The sequence below is a fragment of the Budorcas taxicolor genome, chromosome 12, assembly GCF_023091745.1.
Source record: "Budorcas taxicolor isolate Tak-1 chromosome 12, Takin1.1, whole genome shotgun sequence".
NCBI classification, from domain to species: domain Eukaryota; kingdom Metazoa; phylum Chordata; class Mammalia; order Artiodactyla; family Bovidae; genus Budorcas; species Budorcas taxicolor.
In genome coordinates this window covers 15,836,753-15,860,916 of record NC_068921.1, presented here as the reverse complement: position 1 = coordinate 15,860,916, position 24,164 = coordinate 15,836,753, and the positions used below count along the sequence as shown (strand labels likewise).

Sequence of the window (24,164 nt, the reverse complement as noted above, 5' to 3'; positions counted from 1 at the left end):
ATCAGGACTTGTACGCAAAGGGAAAAGAGAACATTAGTAAGCCTAGGTTCTTGTAGTAAAAATACCTCAATATTCCTAGCAAGGAATATTGAAAATGAGGGTCTTGACTCAGAGAAATGGCCTTGTAAATAGAGGAGGGGAGGGAATAAAGGAGGGGGGAAGGAGGGGTAGAGGCAGGACTGGGTAGGAATGGGACGGGGAAGGGAAGGCTATGTGCCTTGGGTCCACGGGGATTCTTTCAACCGGTACTTACTGCACATCTACTGCAGGTTGTTCTAGGCACCAGGTACACAGCTGTCAACACAACAGAGCAGCTTACAACCTGCTGTGCGCAAGACAGACAATAGCCAAACTAGCAAGACACCATTTGTTGGTATGAAAACAGGTGAGGGAACAGCCAAGTGCTGGAGATTGGGGGTGGCTGTGTCTGTCACAGGGTTCTGCAACTCTACCGCTCTCCGTATTTTGAACTGGATAACTGTGTGTTGTAGGAGGCTGGCCTATGCATTATAAAATATTTGGCCATTCTAGTTGCTTCTCCAGCTATTAATAGAAACCAATAAAACCTCTACCCCTGTGCACACGTACACACCAGTCATGACAACCAAAAACGTCTTTAGATGTTGCCTAATGTGTTCTTGGTGGCAGGGGCAGGGGTCATCTTATTGAGAACTACTGTTGTAGATTGTGTTTGGGTTTTCTGTTTTGTTGTTTTATGCCCCAGCACATGTCTGTCTTGGCAAATGTCCCACATACTTGAGAAGAATGTATTCTGCAACGGTTGGGTATTCTGAATTAAGCAATGAGGAAACACAGGGCCATCCTGACTCTGGTCCATTCTATAACTAACCTGGTGGTGGTGGAGTCACTAAGTCGTGTCCGAGAACTCTTGAGATATATTTATTTAAAAAAAAAGTCAATGCCAATGCCATGAAAACAAGCAAACAGAAACCTTAAGAATTTCTACATTAAAAGAGACTGGAGATGTAACAACCAAGTAACATGGAAGCACTTGGGTAAGAAAAAGCTATGAAACATTTTGGGTAACAACTGAGTAAAGTAAAATATGGACCATGCAGCAGATACTACTGATTTTTTAAGTGTGATATTGGTATTAGGGTTATATAGCAGACTGTGCCTACTGTCTGGAGATGGCTGCTTAAGTGTTTAGGAGTAAAACGTCATGATGCCTGCAACTCACTTTCAAATAGTTCAGCAAATGAACGTGAAAGTCGCCCAGTCATGTCTGACTCTTTCCGACCTGACCCTATGGACTATACAGTCCATGGAATTCTCCAGGCTAGAATACTGGAGTGGGTAGCCTTTCCCTTCTCCAGAGAATCTTCCCAACCCAGGGATCTTATCTGTAAACACTGAGATGAGACTATGCCTATCTGTAAACACTGAGGGCAGGAGGAGAAGGGGACGACAGAGGATGAGATGGTTGGATGGCATCACTGACTCAACGGACATGAGTTTGAGCAAGCTCTGGGAGATGGTGGACAGAGAAGCCTGGCGTGCTGCAGTTCCTGGGGTTGCAAAGAGTTGGACACGAGTCAGTGAATGAACAATAACAAACACCACTCATAACTGATGATTAAAACTTACCTGACTGGAATTCCCTGGCGGTTCAGCTGTTACGTGCTTTCACTGCCAGGGCCCAGGTTCACTCCTTGGTCAGGGAACTAAGATTCTGCAAGCTACACAGCACAACCAAAATAAAAAAGGAAAGCTCACCTGATTGAAAGAGTGTAAAAGAGCCCAATATTATAAGAAAAATTAGTTAAATATACATAGAAAAAATCTGGAACCAATATGCAAACATTTAACAGCAGTTTACCTTTCAAGTTTCATTTACAAAACTTTCACATTTTATGTTAAAATTCAAACACTGCAGAAATGTCTAATAGTGAACATATTTTGATAACTGGGAGTTTTTTAAAATCCCAAATATGTATTTATTGGATGACTATGTAATGGATGCCCCTTTACCAAGCGTCCAGCAGCTGCCTCCGTTCCAGGGGCCTGAGGAGGAGCAGACAGACAAGCTGGTGAAAAAACCACCACCAGAAGAAGAGCTCCTGAAAGGAAGCAATGAAGCTCCTGTTTTCTGGGAAGCAGCCTTCCCTCCACCAATACCCGCAGGTTCCTTTGACAAATGGCCTCTTTTTAAAAACTAAGGCCGACTACTCTTTGTTCCTTGTTAACAGCAGAGAAGAATTTAGATACAGGGTTGTAAAAATACAATACTTGTTTTTATTGTGACTTCAATAATGCTAAAGTTCAGCACAACTATATGTGCTGATGGTACTCTGGAAATTGGCAGTTTTGCAAATGAAGAAAAATTATCTTTCAACTAATGAGGCATTAAATGTTTCAAAAATGTCTTTCCACAATAATCGTCTTGCCAAAAGAACCCACACAATACCAGTAAAATGGGGGAAATGGGAGTAACGCCGGTGGAGAGGACCACTGTCAATACTCTGCTTGTGATCCGTGTTACCGTTCCGCAAGATGGACCGTTGGGAGAAATCCAGTCCAGGTACCCAGGCTCAGTCTATATGACTTCTACAACCGCGTGTGAATCAACAATAAAGATCTTAGTTAAAAAAATTCTTTTAAAAGGATCCACACACAGACTCATGAGGACAAAGTAGGAAGCAAAAATCTTTATTTCTGAAAAAATTCACATTTATTAAAAACAGCAATTTCTAGCCAAATAATATAAAGCATTTTAAATTAATTATTTGAAAGTATATACACTCTGTATAAGTGAACTGTACAGATTTAAACAAACAGTCATTTAGCAAACAGGTTGGATCACTATTACCTACTCGGTAAGGTGTTTGAGTGTTTCAGAAATAAAAGATTCAAAGCACAAGAATGAGTGCCATCAAATATTTTTATCATCAAGAACATACTCTGCTCTGTACATCAAATGAAATCATAGTACTGTACAATCATCATGCCCTCATTTCTTTGGAAAGGCTATTTAAAAATCAAATGTACATATAATATACAAAACTGGTATTTTACAGTTTATTTCATTAAACACATATTTAAAATAGCAAGTAGAAGTGAGTAGAATCTTCCTAATTCATTCATTTCCTATCAAAGAATGAATATGGCCCCTCTTTACCTTCTACCTTCCCAAAATATACAGAGTATTAAGGTCTATCAAGCAACATCCATCACCAAGTTACACTGAGGTGAAAAGCAAGTGACCTTTTAAAATGACAGACATCAGGGTATGTATACTATCCACACATGGCGGGAGTCTACTTGAAGTGGATGAAAAATACTAGTCTCACAGAGTGAGGTCTGCTGGCTACGTTCCAGAGCCCTTGTTAGCGTTCTATCTCTAAACTAGTGTCTGAGTAATTCAAAATTCATTGTGAACCAAAAAGAAGGTGACATTTACTGTAACATCAGAGGCAAAACCAATTCAATCAGGAAACAGGTATTTGTAGGAAAACTCAAGAGATGTGCGTGATTAATTTGATGATCCCTGATATCAGGCAGTCCATTTCAAGGCATGGGCGGTCTTCACCAGTTTGTGAGTAAACTGTATTCTGCTGTCGCAGGCTGCCGATCCACAAGGCCGGCCCGCGGCACAGCCGCTGTGAATGTTCCGGACAGAAAAGTGCTCGCTTTTCAAAGAACTACGGAAATGGAAGGCAATGTGCACAAAGCTGGTAACCCTAAGCATCATGCATGCGACCTGCTATTCATCAGGCTTCCTGGCCTTCTCAGTGTGCCAGCCTGAAGACGCCCTAATTGGTACCTCCCCCTCACAAACACTGCCTATTGTACCGTGAAGATTCTCATTAAAGATACACACGTATCCACCATGAGGAGGCTGCAGCCCCGGCCTGCCTTTGAATGCTCTGTACCTAAGCCATTCAGAGTACAGATTCTGGGACCTTACACAAGGCCCTTGCATCTTGAAACTACCCCACATCAAACACGCAGAAAGAGAACACCTTGAATCCCCAGGAGCAGCCAATCTACTCCAAACTAAACTTCAAAGTGAGAGGAGAAATTTTATAAATAGAGTGTAGAAATAACATTTCTGGAAGTAAAAAAAAAAGCAAAAAAAGTCACTGTGGAATGCTCAGTGGTTAAAAGGACTGCAGTGTTTCTTGCTCTAACAAACCTTACTCTTGGAAGCTCCCTATTAGCTGTATTTCCGTAAAGCTCTTTGTGGTATTTATTGTAACCTATTTTCACTGCATTTTTCTTAAGAACCACTTCCCTGTGTGCCCTCCATAAGTTTTTCCTCTTAAAAACTTACACTGCTTGCAACCATTTAAGTGAGGCAGCTATCAGCGCTCATAGACTACATAGCGTATCTTTGGCATTTTGATGTTTTTAAAAGGGAAACACAAATCACTGCACACTTTGCTTCCATTTCATTCTGTGATGAGCCCTGAGTGGCGGCCGTGTGGTTCTGGGGACGTCCCTCGTCCAATTCCCTGGTGTCCTGCAGCCTCCGGACCCGGCAGCCCGTTCCTGCCAGCCGGCCATCTATACGCACAGCCCAATAGGCCAAGTTATTTAGAAACGGACAGTAGGAGGTTCAGCTGAAAAGCAAAGAGAAAGGCTGTGTTAGTTCCACTGTGCAATACCGTGCTCAAGAAAAGGTGTTCAGATTCTCACAACCAGAAGAGGGCAAGTCTAAAATTTTTAAGAGACCAATAAACCTGGCTGTAAAGTAGAACCTGGACCCGTGATGGTCTGACTCCCGAAGCAGCCCCTGGGGCACCACACATCGTGGTGTCCTGTGAGGAGGTACGGCCGAACCTGGACCCTTAACTCGTTCAGAATCCGATGAGGAAGACAGAAAAAAACTAGACACCAATACTGACATAAAACAGAAATAGCTCTGAGGTCCCCAAACTGCTTGGCACCAGGGACCAATTTCATGGAAGGCAATTTTCTCATGGACTGCAGGTGGGGACAGTTTGGGGATGATTCACTTGAATTATATTTACTGTGCACTTTATTCGTGTTATTATTACATCACTTCCACCTCAGATCATCGGGCATTAGATCCCAAAGGTTGGGGACCCCTGTAAATAACCAACTTCATCTTTCTGTATGCAGAGTGTGCTGTGCAGAGAGTTGCATGCTAGGAATTCTTTAAAGGATTCTTCATTGCACAAGAACAGGCCTGGCAGATTCGGGAGCCCCCTGCCCCCTCTGTAAAGAAGGGCGTGACACAGAGCCGGCCCAGGGAAACCAGAGAAGTCGCCACTGTCACCGGCAGGGACGCAGCCTGAGCTCTGCAGGTCTGCCACCCCGGCCCTGGAGAGACCTGTGGCTGACTGAGCCTGGTAGTGCGTCCTTCTAAACACAAGGGTTTTTGGGGTTTTGTGGGTTTTTTTGCATTTTATTTACTATTAAGTATGCACAATGCACATTTATGAGACCTACTGGCAAGTATAACTGTCCTTTCCTTTTTCTAAAAGAACTTCTTTTAATTGGAGGCTAATTACAATATTGTGGTGGGTTTTGCCATTCACTGACATGAATCCCCCATGGGTGCACATGTGTCCCCTCATCCTGAAACCCCCTACCACCTCCCTCCCCACCCCATCCCTCTGGATGGTCCCAGAGCCCTGGCTTTGAGAGTCCTGTTTCATGCATCGAACTTGCACTGGTCATCTATTACTCCGAATTAAAAAGATGGATTTTATGGTATACGAATTATACCTCAATTTAAAAATGACCCCACTTCTCCTCCAGTTACCACCCCCATCTCTTCTCTCTCCGCACAGTAAAACTCCTCAAAGACTGACCACACTCACTGCCTCCAGTCTCTCCCCCTGCAGGTTCAACGCAAACCAATCAGACGCTCAGCAACCTTACTGCTCTCCTCTCTAGTCCTTACCATATACTAAACTCCTCAACGATTCTTAAAACCATAAACAAAATACCCTCTGTGGCGCCAGTCTACTTCTACTCAATGAAAGTTTGCTGACAGAACGGAATACATGACGACAGTAAACACAGGCTCAGCTCTCTCTTCAGGTTTTTTAATTTAGGAAGAAGAGAAAAAGAGGACCTCTTTCTGACATCTTTGAAACATGGGCCTCTTATCATACATACTGCAAACAAAACTATGTAGCAACGTAAATACCACTGTTTGAGTCTTCCACAAAGAGTTTATCTTAAACAGAGCAACTTTCAATTATCAGAAAGCATTAAAAAGCAACTGAGGGGACTTCCCTGGCGGTCCAGTGGTTTAGGCTACATGCTTCCACAGCAAGGGGCCAGGTTTGATCCCTGGTTGGGGAACTAAGACCCCATGTGCCACAAAAGTGTGGCCAAAAAAAAAAAAAAAAAAGAAGCAACTGAAAATCTGAACACCACTGCCAAACGTGAGAGAGCACGTTTGGCAATGCTCATCAGAATAATGTACAATTTTAAAAATTACAACAAAATATGGTAACTCAAAAGATACTATCTACTCAAGTAAGATAACTAAAAGGTTATAAAAGTAACACAGATTACTTACCTGTTCCATTGAAGGACAAGCAATGATTTGAACATCTTCAGGGCTAAACTCTTCCTTTAACAAGACGTGGAACTTCTGGAAGACTTGCTGAATATTATTCTTAGAAAGAAGAAAAGGCAATCGTATTACATGAGTCACTGAAAACAGGTTCAGCCTCCTTAAACATGAAGAACCAAGGACGTTAAATACTACTATTTGCCAAAACAAGTGGAGGAGACGTATCTTCCCGGGGATCACCAAAGACACGTAACTGGTCCTTAATATTTCACATGCCAGCACAACCTAACTAATAAGACTTACCAGATAGGCTTTCCTGGAAAAAACTGAACTCTTGCCAGCCTTGTCCCCTCCAGAGAATAATAAGAGTCTTCAGCAGCAATTTCTTCCACAAAAGATAATGAAGTTCCCAGACACATAAATTGTACTTTAAAAATCAACCAATGCCTTGAGTAAAGATGTGACCTCAACACAGAGCTGGAAGCAGTGAGTACTAAATTTGCTCTGGTGTTTAATCCCTTGGGGGTCGCTGCAAGCCATATATTTTCACTGCTGCTGCTGCTACTGCTATATCGCTTCAGTCGTGTCCAACTCTGTGCGACCCCATAGATGGCAGCCCACCAGGCTCCTCTGTCTCTGGGATTCTTCAGGCAAGAACACTGGAGTGGGTTGCCATTTCCTTCTCCAAAGCATGCATGCATGTGAAGTCGCTTCAGTCGTGTCCGACTCTGTGCGACCCCATGGACAGCAGCCCACCAGGCTCCTCTGTCCATGAGTTCTCTAGGCAAGAGTACTGGAGTGGGTTGCCATTTATTTTCTCTACTCACCAGTAAAATGGGGCATAGTTCCTGAGATGCTGTTCTCTCAAGTGTTGGGCCACATCTCACACAGAGGTCTGATTACTCATTTACTCATTTATCTACTTTTTGGCAGAAATCACCTTTGTGCCATAGGTAACCATAAAAAATTAAGACAAAATGAGGGCTGGGAGGGGGAGAGGGGGCAGAATCAGACAGATGCAAGCTTTGTTAAGTCTTTCAAGAATCCCAGTGCTTTTTTTAATCGACTGCACTAGAATAGTAGACCAACATTTCCAAATGTTCACAGGAAGAGGAAAATGCCAGAAGCAGCAAGAATACTTGGAGAGACCAGCCAACATTCAAACACATCATCATGAAACTTACCCTGACTGGTTTAAACAGGATGAACTCAGTATCCTTGTTGGATAGGTACAAAGACATACTTCTCAATGTCAGGGGCAGCTTTGCTTTTATTGTCTTGTAGGCACTTGCCACAAGGTCACTGACCTTTGCTGGAAAGAAATTAGCCTCCTTAGTATCACAAATAAAAACAGAAGAAGTACTTCCATTTTAATTCGGAGGAGAATAAAAGGAGAGAAAAACAGCGAAAGACGACTATTTCCTCAAAGAATTTTTTTTCACTTTTATTTATCAAGTTTAATCACAAGCCCATAAACATTCATTAAGTATTTAGATATATAAAATTCTAACCACAAAAGCTAAACAGAAAAGAATTCCCCCAGCATGGCTCAGGACATTCATAGGGACGGTAGTACGGTGCCTTTGGAATTTGGAGATAAGAGGTAAGGTAAAATTGGAAGTCATTTGCAGAGAAACACTAGAAAGAATTACTTCATAATGAATGAACTTATTCACTGTGACTCTTACTGACTCACAGTAAGAGATGCTTTCTGTCTTATGAGATCATTCAGAAAATGCCCACACGTTTTTAATGGGAACTAAAAATCCATCTGTTACGTTCTTATATTATCAGAAAAGAACTAGAATTCCAGAAAATGTTAACTGAAATAATTAGCAGCCCAGATGTAGTGTCTCAAAAGAAGTACAAATGGAAAAGAACAGCAGTAATCTGTATTAAGTATTTAAAAGAGAAAATTACCTAGAAAGCTAGAAAGGAAAAGACTGATTAATCATGTCAAAGATGGTCGACCTCACTCATAATTACGGAAATGCCTATTAAAACAGCTGAAATATTGCAGATTGGTCACAATCACTAACATTGTGCATATGTACACCTGGCAGAGGTGTGGGGAAGCAGCCCCCTCCAGGCACTATTATTTTTAGCCATGCCATGTGGCACTGCCTGTGGAGACCTAACTATTGGTTGTCTGCTGTTTTAGTTGCTAAGTCATGTCCAACTCTCTGCGACCCTATGTAGCCCACCAGGTGCCCCTGTCCATGGGATTCTCTAGGCAAGAACCCTGGAGTGGGTTGATCTTCCCAACCCAGGATCAAACCTGTGTCTCTTGTGTTGGTAGGCGGTTTTGTACCACTGAGGCACCTGGGAAGCCCATTTTAACTACTGGACCACCAGGGAATTCCCCTTCATCCACTGTTGATGGGAGTACAGTATGAACTGGTTCAACTTCTTGGAAGGGATACTAGGCAATGTCTAGCAAAACTGAAAATACACATACTCTTCAATATTTAATGTTTGTACTGCTGAAAATTTACCTTACAGACATGCTCACAAAATACCACCAAGATATGTGTGTTTATTAGAGTGTAAGGAAAAACTAAAAGTAATTTAAATATTAATAGAATTATTAAAGAAATTGTGCTCTAGTGATATATGTGTCCATTACTTAAAATGGGTAGAGCTGGATATAGAAGGGGCTCTAAGGTACAGAGCAAGTGTTTTTTTATAAAGGGGCGGGGAGGGGATATTTTATAAGCAGATTGGGTAGGAGGTCACTGGAGAGAGAACCAAGCATGGTTTTCTTGACATAAGGGAAGCCATTTTGTCCTAAGTCATTCTGTGATCTAAGCCCAGCCACAATGCTTGTCCCTGACGAGGTCTCAGTAATTGATGATCTTAAGGGAAGTGAGGGAATGCCGGAACAAAGGAAAAGCAGTCAAAACACAACGTTCAGTGACAAAACACTAGCTTTGTCCTCAAGGGATACAGAGAACAGTCTGATACTGGTCTGTGAGTTCTGCAGGAAGTAAGGCCCACAACCAGGCGGAGGCTGGATGATGATGCTGACTCTCATGACTTCAATCAATGAAAGAGTAGATTCTGTAGACCACTGCCCCAGTTCAAGGCTGAAGCCCCTCTGCTCAAGCCCCTTCATGAATACGTGTACCCTTGGCTTAAAACTTCCCCAATTTTGCTGTCTGGGGAGATGCCGCTCTGGGAAAGATCCCTGGTGTTCTTTCTTGCTGCAAGTAATACCTCCTCCCTTCTCCTGATCTTTGCCTTTTTTTGTGTTTTCAGCTCAACACTTACCAAAAGGGAAACTTGGTGAGTGTCGAGCTAAAACTTGTTACCTAAAAAGTGGTTGCCCAGGTTTTTCAAGTAACAATAGTAAAATCTTATTTGTATAACATGTTTCAAGTCCGTTTGTGCTAGAATACACATGTTCGGGAAGCAGCTGTGAACAGTGGTTACCTTTGAGAGAACTAGCTTGGAGGTGGAGAACAGAATTACTTCTCATTTTTTACTCCTCCACATTTTCACTTTCATACCACGTTAAAAGTTTTTTCAGTTGAGGAGGGTCATGGATGAACAGGGCAAGAAAGTGCCCGTGCCCACAAGAAGAAAGAACCAACAATCCAAGGACTGCATGTTTTTCATGAACAGATGAAAACTCCTTTAAGACAGTGAATTCCATAGGCTCTGGCCCTCTCATCACTAACACACTTGAGGGGTCACTGGTCAGTTTTCAGAGGCCTGGACAACTACAGTTATATGCGGAGCTCAGTAAATAAAGTACCCTAATTCTTAAGAAGGTATATCTCCCAGAGTGAAATAACAAACTGGCATCGTAATTATAGCTCAATCTCATGAGTTTATCATGAACTGACCCCAAGAATGTGATCAAGTCTGCATGCACCACATTAACCCTGGGTTCCAGGGTCCACGACAAGTTCATAGACTGTTCTTGGTGCTCCCTCCCCAAAGGCTCAAAAATCTTTGACATTTCAGTATGGGTTTCTCCTGTTACAGATCAAGAGACAGCAACTCCATAGCTCCCTGTGGCCAAAGGGGGCGGAAGATACAACTAGGTAAACTGAAGTATCACTGCTAACACTCGCCAGCATCTCCTCACATAGAAAGAAACAAAGTGATTAAATGACAAAAACAGTAAGCCTGATTTCATCTAGTCTTCCTGTGGGCTTCCTTTTCCTTTCATCTACTCCTGCTTTACTAATGATGACGGTAGTGCTACCTAAGAGCACCACATGCTCAACACTGAGACTCCTATTAGGATTCCACTTGAGAAAATGACAGCCCCTACTTTGAGCAAAAGAGAATCTTTTCAGAGCAGAAAGGAAATTCATTAATTATACATCAAGCCCCTAGGCTTAGCTGTACTAACTATGCCTATGCCAATTTGTGGGTTTCTACCTATTTGAAGAAAATTTATTGCACCCAAGAGTTTCACCTACATTAACATTCAAAATAAAATCAGCTCCTATTTCTAAATAAGCTCTGCAAGTAACTGAAACCTTGAGCCAAAAGCCCAGTTAATCCGAAGACAATCAGAATTCCTTCTAGAACTGGTGCTGAGTTACAGATTGACAAGCCTGCTGCTGAGCCTGAGGGGTCAGAACAAGTGGTTGCCACCAGGCTGACTATAGTCAGAATTTCCAGTATTGTCTGTAAAAGACTGGTTTTCTGTCTCTTGACAGAATGTACTACTACGTGAAGGATGTTCTCTGTCCTTTCATAAGATGGCGAAGATTTCAATCTCATATACAACACAAGGTTTAAAATAATAAATCCAGTATACCATTCACTGTCTCTACCACAGTAAACAAAAGGACTAAAGCGTGTCACAAAGTTTATTTACAAAATAAAACAAATCAATGCAAACCTATAAAAGTTCCCATGACAAATTTCTGGCATAAAATCCTGCCTTCCGTTCAAATGCAAGTGATGATTCTCTACGCTTCGCAAATCTCCCTAAGAGACAGAGCTACTCTCACTCTTCTCTGTTCTACTTCAACTTCAGACTAACCTGAGGCACTAATAAGAATAACTAAAAATTCCAGAATGGCCTCAATTCTTTTTCCCAAAAGAAGTAAGTACCTGACAGACAGACATTCTTTCACTATGGAAAGCCAATCGTGTTAACCTGATTCCAGTTTAAGTGCCTATAGACAGTCAATCTTTTACGGCTGCTAAGACGGAATCATCCTTCGGCTTTCTCACTATAAGCAAATCGCTTCCTACCAACTTGCACACGGCTTACCCATAATTAAAACAGACTGCTTCGCCATCATGCTCTTCTCATTCAAAGGATCTCTATCACAACATGAGCCAAGGAATGGCCAGAAATATAATCTAACAAAGTGACTTATTCTGGTTGAACGACAACTTAAACTGTCACAAAATGGACTAAAAATAACCCTCAAAACTAGTCTTGATTTTCAGTGTCTAATATCTAATGCCAAAGAAGGGAAAAAACCTTCTAGCACAAAAAAATTTACATTTAGGAAAGAGTTAAGACAGGAAACATCTCAAGCATTTCTGCCAATCAATGACATTGCCTGCCAACTCCCAAACAACTTTTACAATTTTTTTCAAACACTCTAAAACATTAAAGAGAATGTAACTTGTATAAAATGTAATAATGTGCAATATTTCTTCATATAATACTTGGAAACAGTAGCATACGTGCCATCAATTTCATACTATCAAACAGTGTATTTTCATCCAAGTTCTAAGACAGTGAAAAGCAAGTATACAAAAACTAGTGCACTCAAAGCATTCTCATCTAAGCCATATTTTATTTTTAACTGGGTGTGTGCGTATGTATATGTATGGAATGCTTGTTGAAATACAAGTAGTGTAGGCTCAATTAAGACCTGTCCACTCCAAACTGGATCTTGCATTAACCTAAACCACAGCAGGAGTAGGAAGCCAACTCCAGGCTGTCAGAGCATGACTATATAAATGCAAATTAACCGACATCCTAAAAGAGAAATCCCAAATAGTAAGATGTGGATACCTGGTTGTGCCCAAGGCTGCTGAGACAGCGTATACTTAGGTCCTCCCTGACTGGCCATTGTTTTTAATGCTGAAACCTAGTAGAGGAGACAAAAGGGGGAAAGTTTCATTTCACTGATGACAAATTAAACTAGAACTGCTCTCAAAAGATGTGACACCATTCGAACCTATGAAAATAATAATAACCAAACGTACAGCTCTAAGAGAAAATCAATCATTTCCCATCCTTTACAACCAATAAAATATTTAAGCAAAACTTCTTTCGTGATTTCAAGGCATACCACTGTTTTGCAAAAAAGAAAACCACACCAATGTCCTGAGGCATTCTGCCTCAAACATTTCAGGAAGACAAGAATGAAGACTGAGAGAAACATCAACACAGAACAGATCTCTCTTTAAGTGGACTGTTAGGTTACCTTTAAATTATTTTCCTATGTTATCAGAAAAATGTCACAGGAGCTGGACAAAACCCCCTTTATATATCTACAGGGTCCTTTTCTTCATTATAGGTAGAGAGAATGTTATTAAAAAAAAAAAAAAAAGGTTTTCAGATAGCATCAAAAAGCACACTTGACCAACCAGTGTTAGAGGTATGGAACTGGATGCCCACCCTCTAGTCACTTCTCTCCTCATTCCTCAGCATCAGTACAGAGAAGCAAAACCATGCATTTTGGACAAGAATGTTCTTAAGATGCCAAATTACAGTGGGGCTAAGGTGGAGCTGGGGAGTGTGAAAGACAGAAACTCATAAAACATCTTAGAAATGGACTGCTAGGTGCCACAGGTCCAGGCCATGACCTTGGCCTCAGTAGACAGTCTCATTAGAAAGACTTCAACACTAGCTCTTTCGATTTCTCATGAAGAAGGCCACATAAATATGCAGGCAGAGGATGAGCACAGACAGGATATAATGTTAACCCAGGCCTCTCCAGCCCTCTGTTTCTACCAAGTTCACATTGCTGAAACTACTTCTAGGCCCTTGCTCATGTTGTCATGTGTATAAAATCACCCCTTTCCACTGTCACTCAATTCCTCTATATGGCTTTATTTTTACTGTGAAATGCTGCTTTTAAAAGTGAGTCGTTGTCTAGGGATTAGACAATGCTAAAAGAAAAACATGCTCATGTTTAGTGTATATTATCCCCAATATTTCCCAACATAAATAGAAACATACTAATGTGTCTACATTTACAAAAGCAGGAACACAGTGCTCTGAAAACTGTTTTTTTCCACTTAAATCTAAGTCCTGAACATTTTTCTGTATCCAACTGTTACACTTTAATAGTAATGCTTGCCTGTTAGTCCACTGGCTGTTCCAGAATTTAACCAATTTCATAATGACATATATTACACAGAACTATTTTTATATTAAAAGCAAATACAGACTGGTATATTCACCTCTATTTACTATCTAGATAATTAATTAGGTTGGCCATAAAGTTCGTTTTGGTTTTCCCATTAACATCTTATGGAAAAACCTCAATGAAATTTTTGGCCAACCCAATACTTGTCTTTAAGTTAAACCTCAAGGAGCATTTTCCTCCAAGTTCCACAAATAGCCCTATCTTTTTTAAAACCCCACAGGATGAAGACAGACCCACTGTCTCATTATGACACTGCTGTACACATCTTCATGTTTACATAATATCCATCTTGATTTCCCATTAGGTTATAACTCCTTAAGAACAGAAATGAAATTTATAGGTCAAATTCTATTACAACATTATGTCAGAAAAAAATTTAATTTATACTGTTACTGAGGAAATTAATAATACTTAAGAGGGAACATTAAGAGTAAACTTGCAATACTTTAGCAAATTGCTTGAGAGGAAATGAAATCTGCTAACATGAGTTTTTAGCATAAACTGGTCCTACCACGGGAAACACTTTTTAGCTTAGCTATAAACTTTGAAATTATACTTCCTATAAAACACTTTCATTCAGTTTTTTTGCAAAAGCAAAATCTTCACTTCATATTTGTCACATAAACTAACATTTCTGCAAGTGATTAGAAAGTACTGTGCTACTTTTGGTCTTCTGGTCCTGATATATATAGTGATATATATATATATCTCACTACATAGAGTATAGTGAAAGCTGCTCAGTCGTGTCTGACTCTCCAACCCCATGGAATTCTCCAGGCAAGAATACTGGAGTGGGTGGCCCTTCCCTTCCCGAGGGGATCTTCCTGACCCAGGGATCAAACCCGGGTCTCCAGCATTGTAGGCAGATTTTTTATCATCTGAGCCACCAGAGTCCTTGTACTAACCGTAAGTAAGAAGGAGGGATACGACAGCGCTCTTCTGTAGGGATCAGAAACAAGGCTTGGAGAAGCTGAGCGCATGCGCCCATCTCGGTCAGGAGGCACAGAATGTGGTCCTCAGCTCAGCATCCTCGCCTCGAAATGCTGCGCTCTCTCAACTCCCCTCATGACTACCCCAAGCCCTACTAAGGAGTCAGCTTCAAGCAATATTCAATACGATGAAATTCGAGAACAATAAAAAAGTATGGACGGTGTTTTAGTTCTGGAAAATATCTAACCCAAGGATTTTCACATGAACCTCTACCCCTCAGCACTTGGAAACAGTTTTACCCTCCCTGCGTGCATGCTCAGTTGCTCACTCGTGTCTGACTCTTTGTGACCCCGTGGGCTGCAGCCCACTAGGGTCCTCTATCCATGGGATTTCCCAGGCAAGAATACCGGAATGGGCTGCCATTTCCTTCTCCAGGGGACCTTTCCGACCCGGGGATCAAACCCGGGTCTTCTGAATTGCAGGCAGTCTCCTACATCGCAGGCAGATTCTCTACCGACTGACCTCCAGGGAAGCCCACTGCACTCCCTGCTGCCGCTGCTGCCAAGTCGCTTCAGGCGTGTCCGACTCTGTGCGACCCCAGGGACGGCAGCCCACCAGGCTCCCCCGGCCCTGGGAGTCTCCAGGCAAGAACACTGGAGCGGGTTACTGCACTCCCTAGGACCACTGAAATAATGCTGAGAGAAAAGGCTATCTTTCAAGGAGCAGGAAACAAGGCAAAGTTCTTCTAGAACTTTATCATTCTCAAGAAATTTCATTATTTTATAAAATAAAATTTTATTAATTGTGATCCCCCCCAAAATCAGGAAGGATGTTTACACCAGATAGATTAAAAACGCCATAGAAATGTTCATCTCATGTGTAATGAGTCACAATGCTAAGGTTGAATTTCTCAGTCTGAAATGAAGATGATTTACCTACTCTAGGTACAGGGGATGTAAGGAGAATTCATGAAAACAAAGCATCTCAACAAAGAGAGCTCAAGCAAAGAGCTACATAAACAATAAAGCCAATTTACAACAGGTGAAGGAGATCGGAATCACACCTGGAGTGTTCAGGTACAAAAAAATAAAGTCTTCTGACAACGTAAAAATGTTTTCTACAGACTCTCACAGTTTGTTTTATGGCAAATCCATATATATTTTAAAAATCAGTCCAAACTCAGAAATAAGCTGAGGACATTTTGTTAATGAGGCTTACATCCAAATAGTAAATACTGAGACCTACAAGCACACAGCCAGATGAAAGATGAAATAGTTTCCTTTCTACATTGATGAATACTGTTTTTCTTGCAGTCATTTATCAAGGCACAAGAACTGACTGCCTTACAATGGCAAGTATAACAAAAGGGGTATAAGATTCTGCACCTGCAGAATTACCTTCAGAGAAAATCCTTTTAAAGTTTTAAAATCATTTACTTTGTCTCTGCTAGTCAGAGTACTAGTAATGTTGACTTGGTGAAACATGAAAAATGTTTGGTCCACAAATTCTAAGAAACAATGTCTTAAATGATCACAAGTGTCTGTATGAACTCTAGTGTGTACAGTGCATGTGAGTTGCCTATGTGTGTATATATCTTCGCCTTTGACCCACTCTATGCCAAGAGGACAAGGGAAGAAACTTAAATTTGGAATTTGTTGTTTTTCAGTCGTTCAGGCGTGTCTGAACGCGTCTGACACTTTGCGAGCCCATAGACGCTTTGCGAGCCCATAGACGCTTTGCGAGCCCATAGACTGCAGCTCGCCAGGTTTCCCAGTCCTTCACCACCTCCAGGAGTTTGCTCAGTCTTAGGTCCACCGAGTCAGTGATGCCATCCAACCATCTCATCCTCTGTCACCCCCTTCTCCTCCTGTCCTCAATCTTACCAGCATCAGAGTCTTCTCCAATTTGGAATAAGATAGCGTAGAAGGGATGCTGGGTCCTCTAAGCTGAAGTATCTACTAAAGAGTCTCACTAAACAGTGAGGAGCAGTGAGGGAGCAGGGTTGTAAAAGGAAAAACGAGACAACTGCGAATGAACTGAAGAAGGGCAACATAGACTGAGCTGGTGGCGGAGTGAGGGAGACCTTTGCCTCCCCCATCCCACAGTGAGAGGAGTATAACAGAGCTGAATGATCAGCTACACAGGGGTCCCTGCTGCAGTGTGTGGCATGTCCAGGCAGAGCCATGCTACAATTCAGACTTGGATACAAATTTTCTACCTAAATGTCTCAATTTTAAATAATGTTCAGTGTCCAGAATCTTCCAAAATGCACAAAGTTAAACCAGATTCCCAGGTGGCACTAATGGTAAAGAACCAGCCTGTCAACACAGGAGATGTAACAGCCGTGGGTTCAATCCCTGGGTCGGGAAGATCCCCTGGAGGAGGGCACGGCAACCCACCCCAGTATTCTTGCCTGGAGAATCCCATGGATAGAGGACCCTGGCGGGCTACAGTCCATAGGGTTGCAGAGAGTTGGACACGACTGAAGCGACTTAGCACATATCAAATATACCAAACTTATACTCAGGTCAACTTGGACAACTGCCATTAGTAAATTTTCATTCTTTTGACTTCTGGGAAAACTGTGTTTTTCTAGGGAAAAAACCCATTGAGCCAAGATTCCATTATAACCGTCTTGCTCACATCAGAAGATTCGCTCTGCTGCTGTTCAATATTCGTCTCTAGCACTTCCCACAGGTATCAATGTGGATGCTCTCCCAAAACACATACTGCAATCTACAAACGAGTTGTCTGTCCATGAGGGCAGTTTTAGTAAAGACTATGATGACTTATTTGTAACTTACAAAACATCAATACCAGCACCATTTTTTAAAAATCAAAAGCCAGTAGAAAACATTTACACCACACTCCTTTTAAATTTATGTAGTGAGGGGGAAAAAAAAAAAACGCACACATTCCAAATTCTTGACGAACAGGCTAAAATCCACCAAACAAGTAATATACCCCAATCATAAAAAAATAGTTTACCACTTCTATATATGCTTTTTTTTTTTTGGTATCATTTCTCATTTTTAAAAACTAGTATCTTCTCTTTATCACAGGAGCCAGCAACATGTTACCAACGAACAATTTCCTGAGCTGCCTCTGGTCATTTCGTAGATACACCCTGTTTCCCCATTTAAGACTTAGGTAAGCAAACTTGAGAGGAAAGGCTGTCATGTTTTTATTTTTTTCTTTTAATGTCCTCAAATTCAAGTCAGGACAGACAGTAGAGATTAATAAAGTTAATTTCAAGACTTTTTAAGCATCTTTACGAGGTAAGTCCTTAGCAACAAAACTTAGATTTTTTTAAAAACCATTATTGAAGAAAAGAAAGTCAAAACTGCCATGATCTGATTTTTTTTCTTTGCTGGCATTTGCCAGTTCATGGATTTTAGCTGGGAGACAGACACAGAGACAGATTATTATACATCTATATATGTGGTGATTAACAATGCAATGATAGAGAATCTTCAATTCTCAATTATCCATACAAAATGAAAGATAGGAACAGCATGTAAAATAAGAGGAAAATAAATCACTCATTTAGGCAATGGGAAACCCTCATACACAGGTCTGTGACTACTGCCACGAAGGTCCTAATCTAAGCGCGAGTCCCAGACCATATGCAGACATCCACACTGTGGAGAAGGGAGCTAACCAGGGCCTGCTAGAGCCAGATTTGCAATACGCACACTTTCTTTCACACCTGAAGAATCCTGCATGCCTACCTAAAAGTCCAAACCAAAAAGCTTCCGGAAGACGAAACGCGGTGATTTCTCAGGATCGTTAAGACATCGGTTTACTATTTCTTTCTGCCAAGGATTTCACAAGAAGGCAATTCAAATTGCAATCTAGGGAAGAATTCAAAATTACTTTACCAAATATGCAGCAAGGTCTATACCTTTGTCAGGAACTCCTCCAGCGGCTCTATGAACAGCCTGGTCTGCTGCTGAATAAACTGCTCACAGGCTGACTTCAGGTGGCGGTCTACGTCTTTTTTAGAGTCAAGGTAATGTTCTCTTATCTCAGGAGTACCCTTAAAAAGAAGATGACAATTTCCTCCTGTTTTTATGTGCCTAAAATTACCAGACATGTAAAGAATGTTGTTTCTCTCCCACCACCAAGCAAACAGACTCCTTCTCACCTCCAACAAGAACTCTATCAAGGCATTGTTGCTATTCAGCCTAAAAAATCTTGGAACAGTCATAGGATTCAGGATTTTAAATGCTGCATCTGTGAAACAAAATTACTCATCCAGTGAACATGTACAGTTTCAACAGAGAAGTCACGTAACTATTTCAGGGTGTAAACATACACTTGTTCTCTATCACCACAGGGCAAGAGCGCTTTCATTTCCAAGTCATCTCCATGAGTGGGTGAGGTTAGTGCCCATGATGGCTACAGTACTCACGCATAATTATTTTCTAAAACTCAGAATTGCAAAATGGCTGTTAACCACAATTATTTATTTTTAGGAACAAAGAAAAAAGGATGAATGGTAATTAACACCTTATAATTTCACAGCTTTACTTTAATGATGCTAAATAAGATTTTCTTTAAAAAAAAAAAAAAAAGATTCATATACTTACCCAGCTTCTTTTGTTTAAGATCTGGCTGGCATAGAAATTTATTCATTCGAAGCAGAGAGAATAAATTAATATGTCAGCCAGAAAAAAAAGAAAAAAAAAACACCAAAAGGACATATTTACCCCTTAACCTCCAGACTAACTAGAATCTGTGCAAAGTACTAACAGGTCTCATTGATGTTCAAATGCAATAAGATTTAATGTTAGTCGTGAGAGGTTAGAGGCTTAAAAGTAAAGACAGCACGTATCCAGTGATAGTCAGAAAAGACCATTACTTTGCTTTGCCTTGCCAGGCTGCAGAAAGCACAGCATGAAGCGCTTCCAGCCCGCGTTTAAAAGTACATACACACACCACACTGTACTCCCTGCCTCAAGTGTGAACTGATTTAACTGAAAAAAAAAATCCCCTATCAGATTCAGTATTCTGAATTCAGTATGCTTTAGTAAATGACTCTTCATTTCCACTGTCCTTTCTACAAGAAACCTGAAAAACTCTAGGTGATCATGCAGCAGGATTACAGAACCTTCATTGTGTTGCAGGGAAAACATACTTTAAACCAAAATTTGCCAAAATTTTAGAATACTTCATTTTCTCACACCTCAGTGGATCTATAGTAGAACGAAGCAGCAACAGGTTATGAATTAGAAAAAATGTGAAAGAAAATACATCAGTCCTGCTTCACCTCATCCTCTGAATAAAATAAGGACCGTCAGTGCCTGGCTTTCCTCAAGGTTAGGGTGCTATTCCCACACGTCACACTGAAAGGAAAGGATGAAATCAACCAGAATGGTTGGGTAATGGAAGCCTCTGATGAGAAGAAACTAAAAGAAAAAAACTAAAAAAATGATGCATTCTACAGAGGCAAAAGTCAGGAAATCTGGCTGCTGTTATAAAAGAAAATTTACAATGCAGATGAATAACATACAGGCTTACTATCCAGATTCCACCAGAACCAAAAGGTATTCTCTATGGTGAACAGGAAAGTGCATTAGGAAAAGAAAAAGAATAAGCTGTTTTACTACGACTCACTGATTCCAAATGATGTCATATCAAGTCCACTAGTTAATAAGCAGTCATTAGGAAAGTAACTTGTTCCTCTTGGAAATCCTTTATTTGAAGACCCTCTAAACCATGGAATACAAAAAGTAATCTCAATGGCTGTGAATTTTCTCAATTCTCCCAGTGCACAAGGGAGAAATCCATTCATTTCTTAAATGGATGGCTTAAGGCATTAGGGCTTAATTCTCTTGGAAATGGTTAAGATAAAGTTTAGATAAATTTATAAGTAAGGGAGATGGATATTGATGGTATATCCTTTAACTGTTCAAGATCAGCATCTTAAAAAATAACTAATCTTTTAGAAATCATCACTTGCTAATTCAGCCAGAAACAAATCATTAGTATGGATGAAGCACCTATCTCAAGATGATTCAATGCATATTACCAACTCAAGACCCTATCAATGTGATTACTTAACCAGCTGATTTAATAATACAACTTGAGTTTATTTAAGCACCTTAAGCTTACAAAAACACTTTAATATATATTTTCATTCATTTTCACTCTTAATGATCTTGATAATCTGGTGAAAGCATCATGATGGGTTGATTCTGCTCATTTTACGTGGGGTACAGAAGCTAAACTACATGTTTAAAATCACAAGAACCAGGAAATGATGGACCAGGAACAGAACCTGACTCACTCTTCTGATTTTACCCAGCTGGCCTCCTGAGTTTCTATGAACTGACAAACCCAACTCAATGTCTAAAATCATTCTGGTTAGCTGACACTCTTAAGTAGTTATTACAATGATCTTTCATTTTTTAACTGGTTATGGTAATATGTGGCAGAGTCTCAGAGAAGTCACATTGCAAGTTGAAATGCTCAAACATAGTTCTCTCCATAAAGAAAACACAGCAAGTTAGATGTAACTAGGATGTTGTCAGCTCAGCTTAGTATGTACAAGCAACATGCTCAGCAAGCACAGCATGCAAAATCAAAAATTGCAGATGAACATAAAATAAACCTATAAACCTGTGCTGCCACACTTGGACAGGTCAAACACACCCAACTGTGCCAGCCAGGGCAAGGAAGTACCTCTAGTTTTCTTGAGGTCCAGGGAAATTTCCTTAATGGTGAATTCAGTGTGAAATGGAGCAATTTGTTCACGAAGAATCAAAAGGTGCTTTATTAAGAAAAGTTGTCCATCAATCTGAGTCTAAATTGTAAGACAGAAAAATGGATATTATCACAGATTAAGTAAAAATAGGAATACATATAACACGGTTGCTACTAACTCAACATTAATCTATCTAGGTCACTTGCCTTTAGCATAATTGCATGGTACCAATACTCCTCTGTTGTGCCATGAATTCTACCATATTTTCATGCTGAAACTACCTGGAAAAACCTTACTTCAAACTTTTACTATCATCTACTTAGCAAACCCAAGAAAGTAAACCAGACAAAAGGTCTTGAAGCAACACAGTTAGAAACAGCAGCCAAGTCTATTCTAACCCGGTGCAGAAAGAGAAGAGACGATGTGGCCCAAGATCAGCACAGCACAGCAAGCAGAGCTCCAGGCCTGAGCCTGACTGACCTCGCACAGCTCCCTAGTTTCTCTCAGTAACACAGCTTTCACTGTTCGGTCGAGGTGGTTTCAATATTCAGAATATCGGAAATATTGGTATTTATATAAAAGTACAACAGGAGCCTCCAAATGTAAGAAGATTTCGGGTGGTCAGTTTGGATTACCCTGCCAGCAATGGAGAACGGACTAGCTATACCCCACACAGGAAGTGCAGACACTCCTGCATTTCCTTTAACCCTCTCAGGACACAGCCTCAAGAGTTTTGTGATTCAAGCGCAGTTCTCAAAGCTCTGACCCAGTTCCCAAAATAGTGAATCACCATAGCTCTCATTTCAGAAAAGAGTCTGTATATTAATTAAGAAGAGCAAGGCTATGTTTGCCCCTTCTTGCTGCTACCCAGGACAGACTTACTTTCAAAATATTTTTAACGAACTTATTCTGCATTACAAAAAGAATAATGTCTTTCAGTAACTAATACAGGCACACCTTGGAGACACAGCGGGTTTGGTTCCAGACCACTGCAATAATATTAGTGATTATCGCAACAAGGCGAGTCACAGAAATTTTCTGGTTACATTTACACCATACTATTATGCAGCCAACAGCATTATGTTTAAAGAAACAAAGTACATACCTTAATTTTAAAATACGTATTGCTAAAAATATTAGCCATCTTTAGCAATAAAATATTTTTAAATAATCATCATTTGAGCTTACAGCAAGTCAATATCAAAGATCCCTGACCACTGATCACCACAACAAATAGAATAATGAAAGTCTGAAACACTGAACTGCCAAAATGTGACACAAACACACTAGTGAGCAAATGCTGTTGGGGAAATGGTGCCAACAGACGTGTTTGATGCAGGATTGCCACAAATCTTCAGTTTGTAAAAAAACACAGCAACAAACCCCCACAGTTATCTGTGAAGCACAATAAAGCAAACCACAGGAAAACAAGGTGCGCTGTATAAGCTTTAAAGAGGTTATTAAGGTGACTCCTCTCTGTTCTCTCTCTCCTTCCCACCCTCCTGAATAGACACAAATCAACGTGTATGATTTACTTGATGGAAACTCACTTTGCACTCTGGAACACAGAGCACTGGGTAAGTAGTAAATGCTACCCATTTTGAATAATTGCTCTGTTTTCAAAAGAACTAACAGCTCCGAAAGAGAAAACAGTATCATACAGATTGGATTTACCTTGCGGAAGCTACTGTGATTCAGCAGATAGTATCGTGTTAGCGTACTGATAAACTAGGTGCTCAATTTAAGTATGGAAAAAAATTTCTTTCCTTAAGAAAGTCTCAACACATTAAGCCATTTTCATTGATCACTTTTCCAAAAGTTGAAAGATGAAAAGCATACTTAGTTGTGAAAATAAATCGGCTAATTCTTACTAAATTGAAGGTCTCCTCATATATATTTAAGCACCTTATAATATGAAGGAAACAGAGTTAGACGATGGCCTTATGCGAGGATGGCCTTACAGGTGGTGTGGGGAAAAGGCCAAATAATGAAAAAAAAGGGCTTTCATTCTTCCCTTTAAAATGAGGACAGAGGTACAACAGGATATAAGCACATGAATTTTTAAAATTAGGTCATTGTTGTCCCTCTGATAATCTAAGAAATACATGCTCACTGTATAAACTGTGGAAAGTAAAGACAAGTGTGAGAAGAAACGAGAGTCATCTGCAGTCACCCCAACCTTTCATCACTACTTTCTTCAATGAATGTATTCATTACATAGTTATCATCTGGTTTGTATCCTGCGCCTTGTTTTTACCTTAACATATTTACGTTAGATTTTATCATTCCCTTTTCTGGAACTTAACATCTGCATATTCCACTGTATGGAATATACCACAATTTACTTAAACATGTGTCTAGTGTTAGACGTGTTTCCTAATTCCCTCTATCACAAAAGAATATGAAAGCTCAGGCTGGGAAATATGTTTTAAATTTCAACCTGCCTGTCTATAACTTAACTTCCAGTTCTCTTCTAGTTCCCGGGTCAGAATTTCCTTTCAACTCTCCATCCCATGAATGGGAACATACAGTGGTCACGAAAGCAGAGCTTTTTCCAGTTTGTCTAGGATCCCACATTCTTCCGTGAGGAGGTTTCTGTTTTTAGTTTATCTAAAACCTTGAAGTTAGAAACCAAGTTGATAAATCT

General features: G+C 40.5%; 1 protein-coding gene across 1 annotated transcript in view; it reads right to left on the bottom strand.

The window, feature by feature from the left end:
- Window positions 1-2,772: 2,772 nt before the first annotated feature.
- COG3 (component of oligomeric golgi complex 3) overlaps window positions 2,773-24,164 on the bottom strand; it is a 59,374-nt gene continuing 37,982 nt past the window's right edge. Inside the window, exons 17-23 of the mRNA XM_052649973.1 lie at window positions 21,496-21,616; window positions 18,956-19,044; window positions 18,713-18,847; window positions 12,516-12,591; window positions 7,702-7,829; window positions 6,521-6,619; window positions 2,773-4,583 (exon numbers count right to left, since the gene is read on the bottom strand). Coding sequence (XP_052505933.1) covers window positions 4,554-4,583; window positions 6,521-6,619; window positions 7,702-7,829; window positions 12,516-12,591; window positions 18,713-18,847; window positions 18,956-19,044; window positions 21,496-21,616 — 678 coding nt within the window. The 3' untranslated portion in view covers window positions 2,773-4,553. The remainder of the gene's footprint in view (window positions 4,584-6,520; window positions 6,620-7,701; window positions 7,830-12,515; window positions 12,592-18,712; window positions 18,848-18,955; window positions 19,045-21,495; window positions 21,617-24,164) is intronic.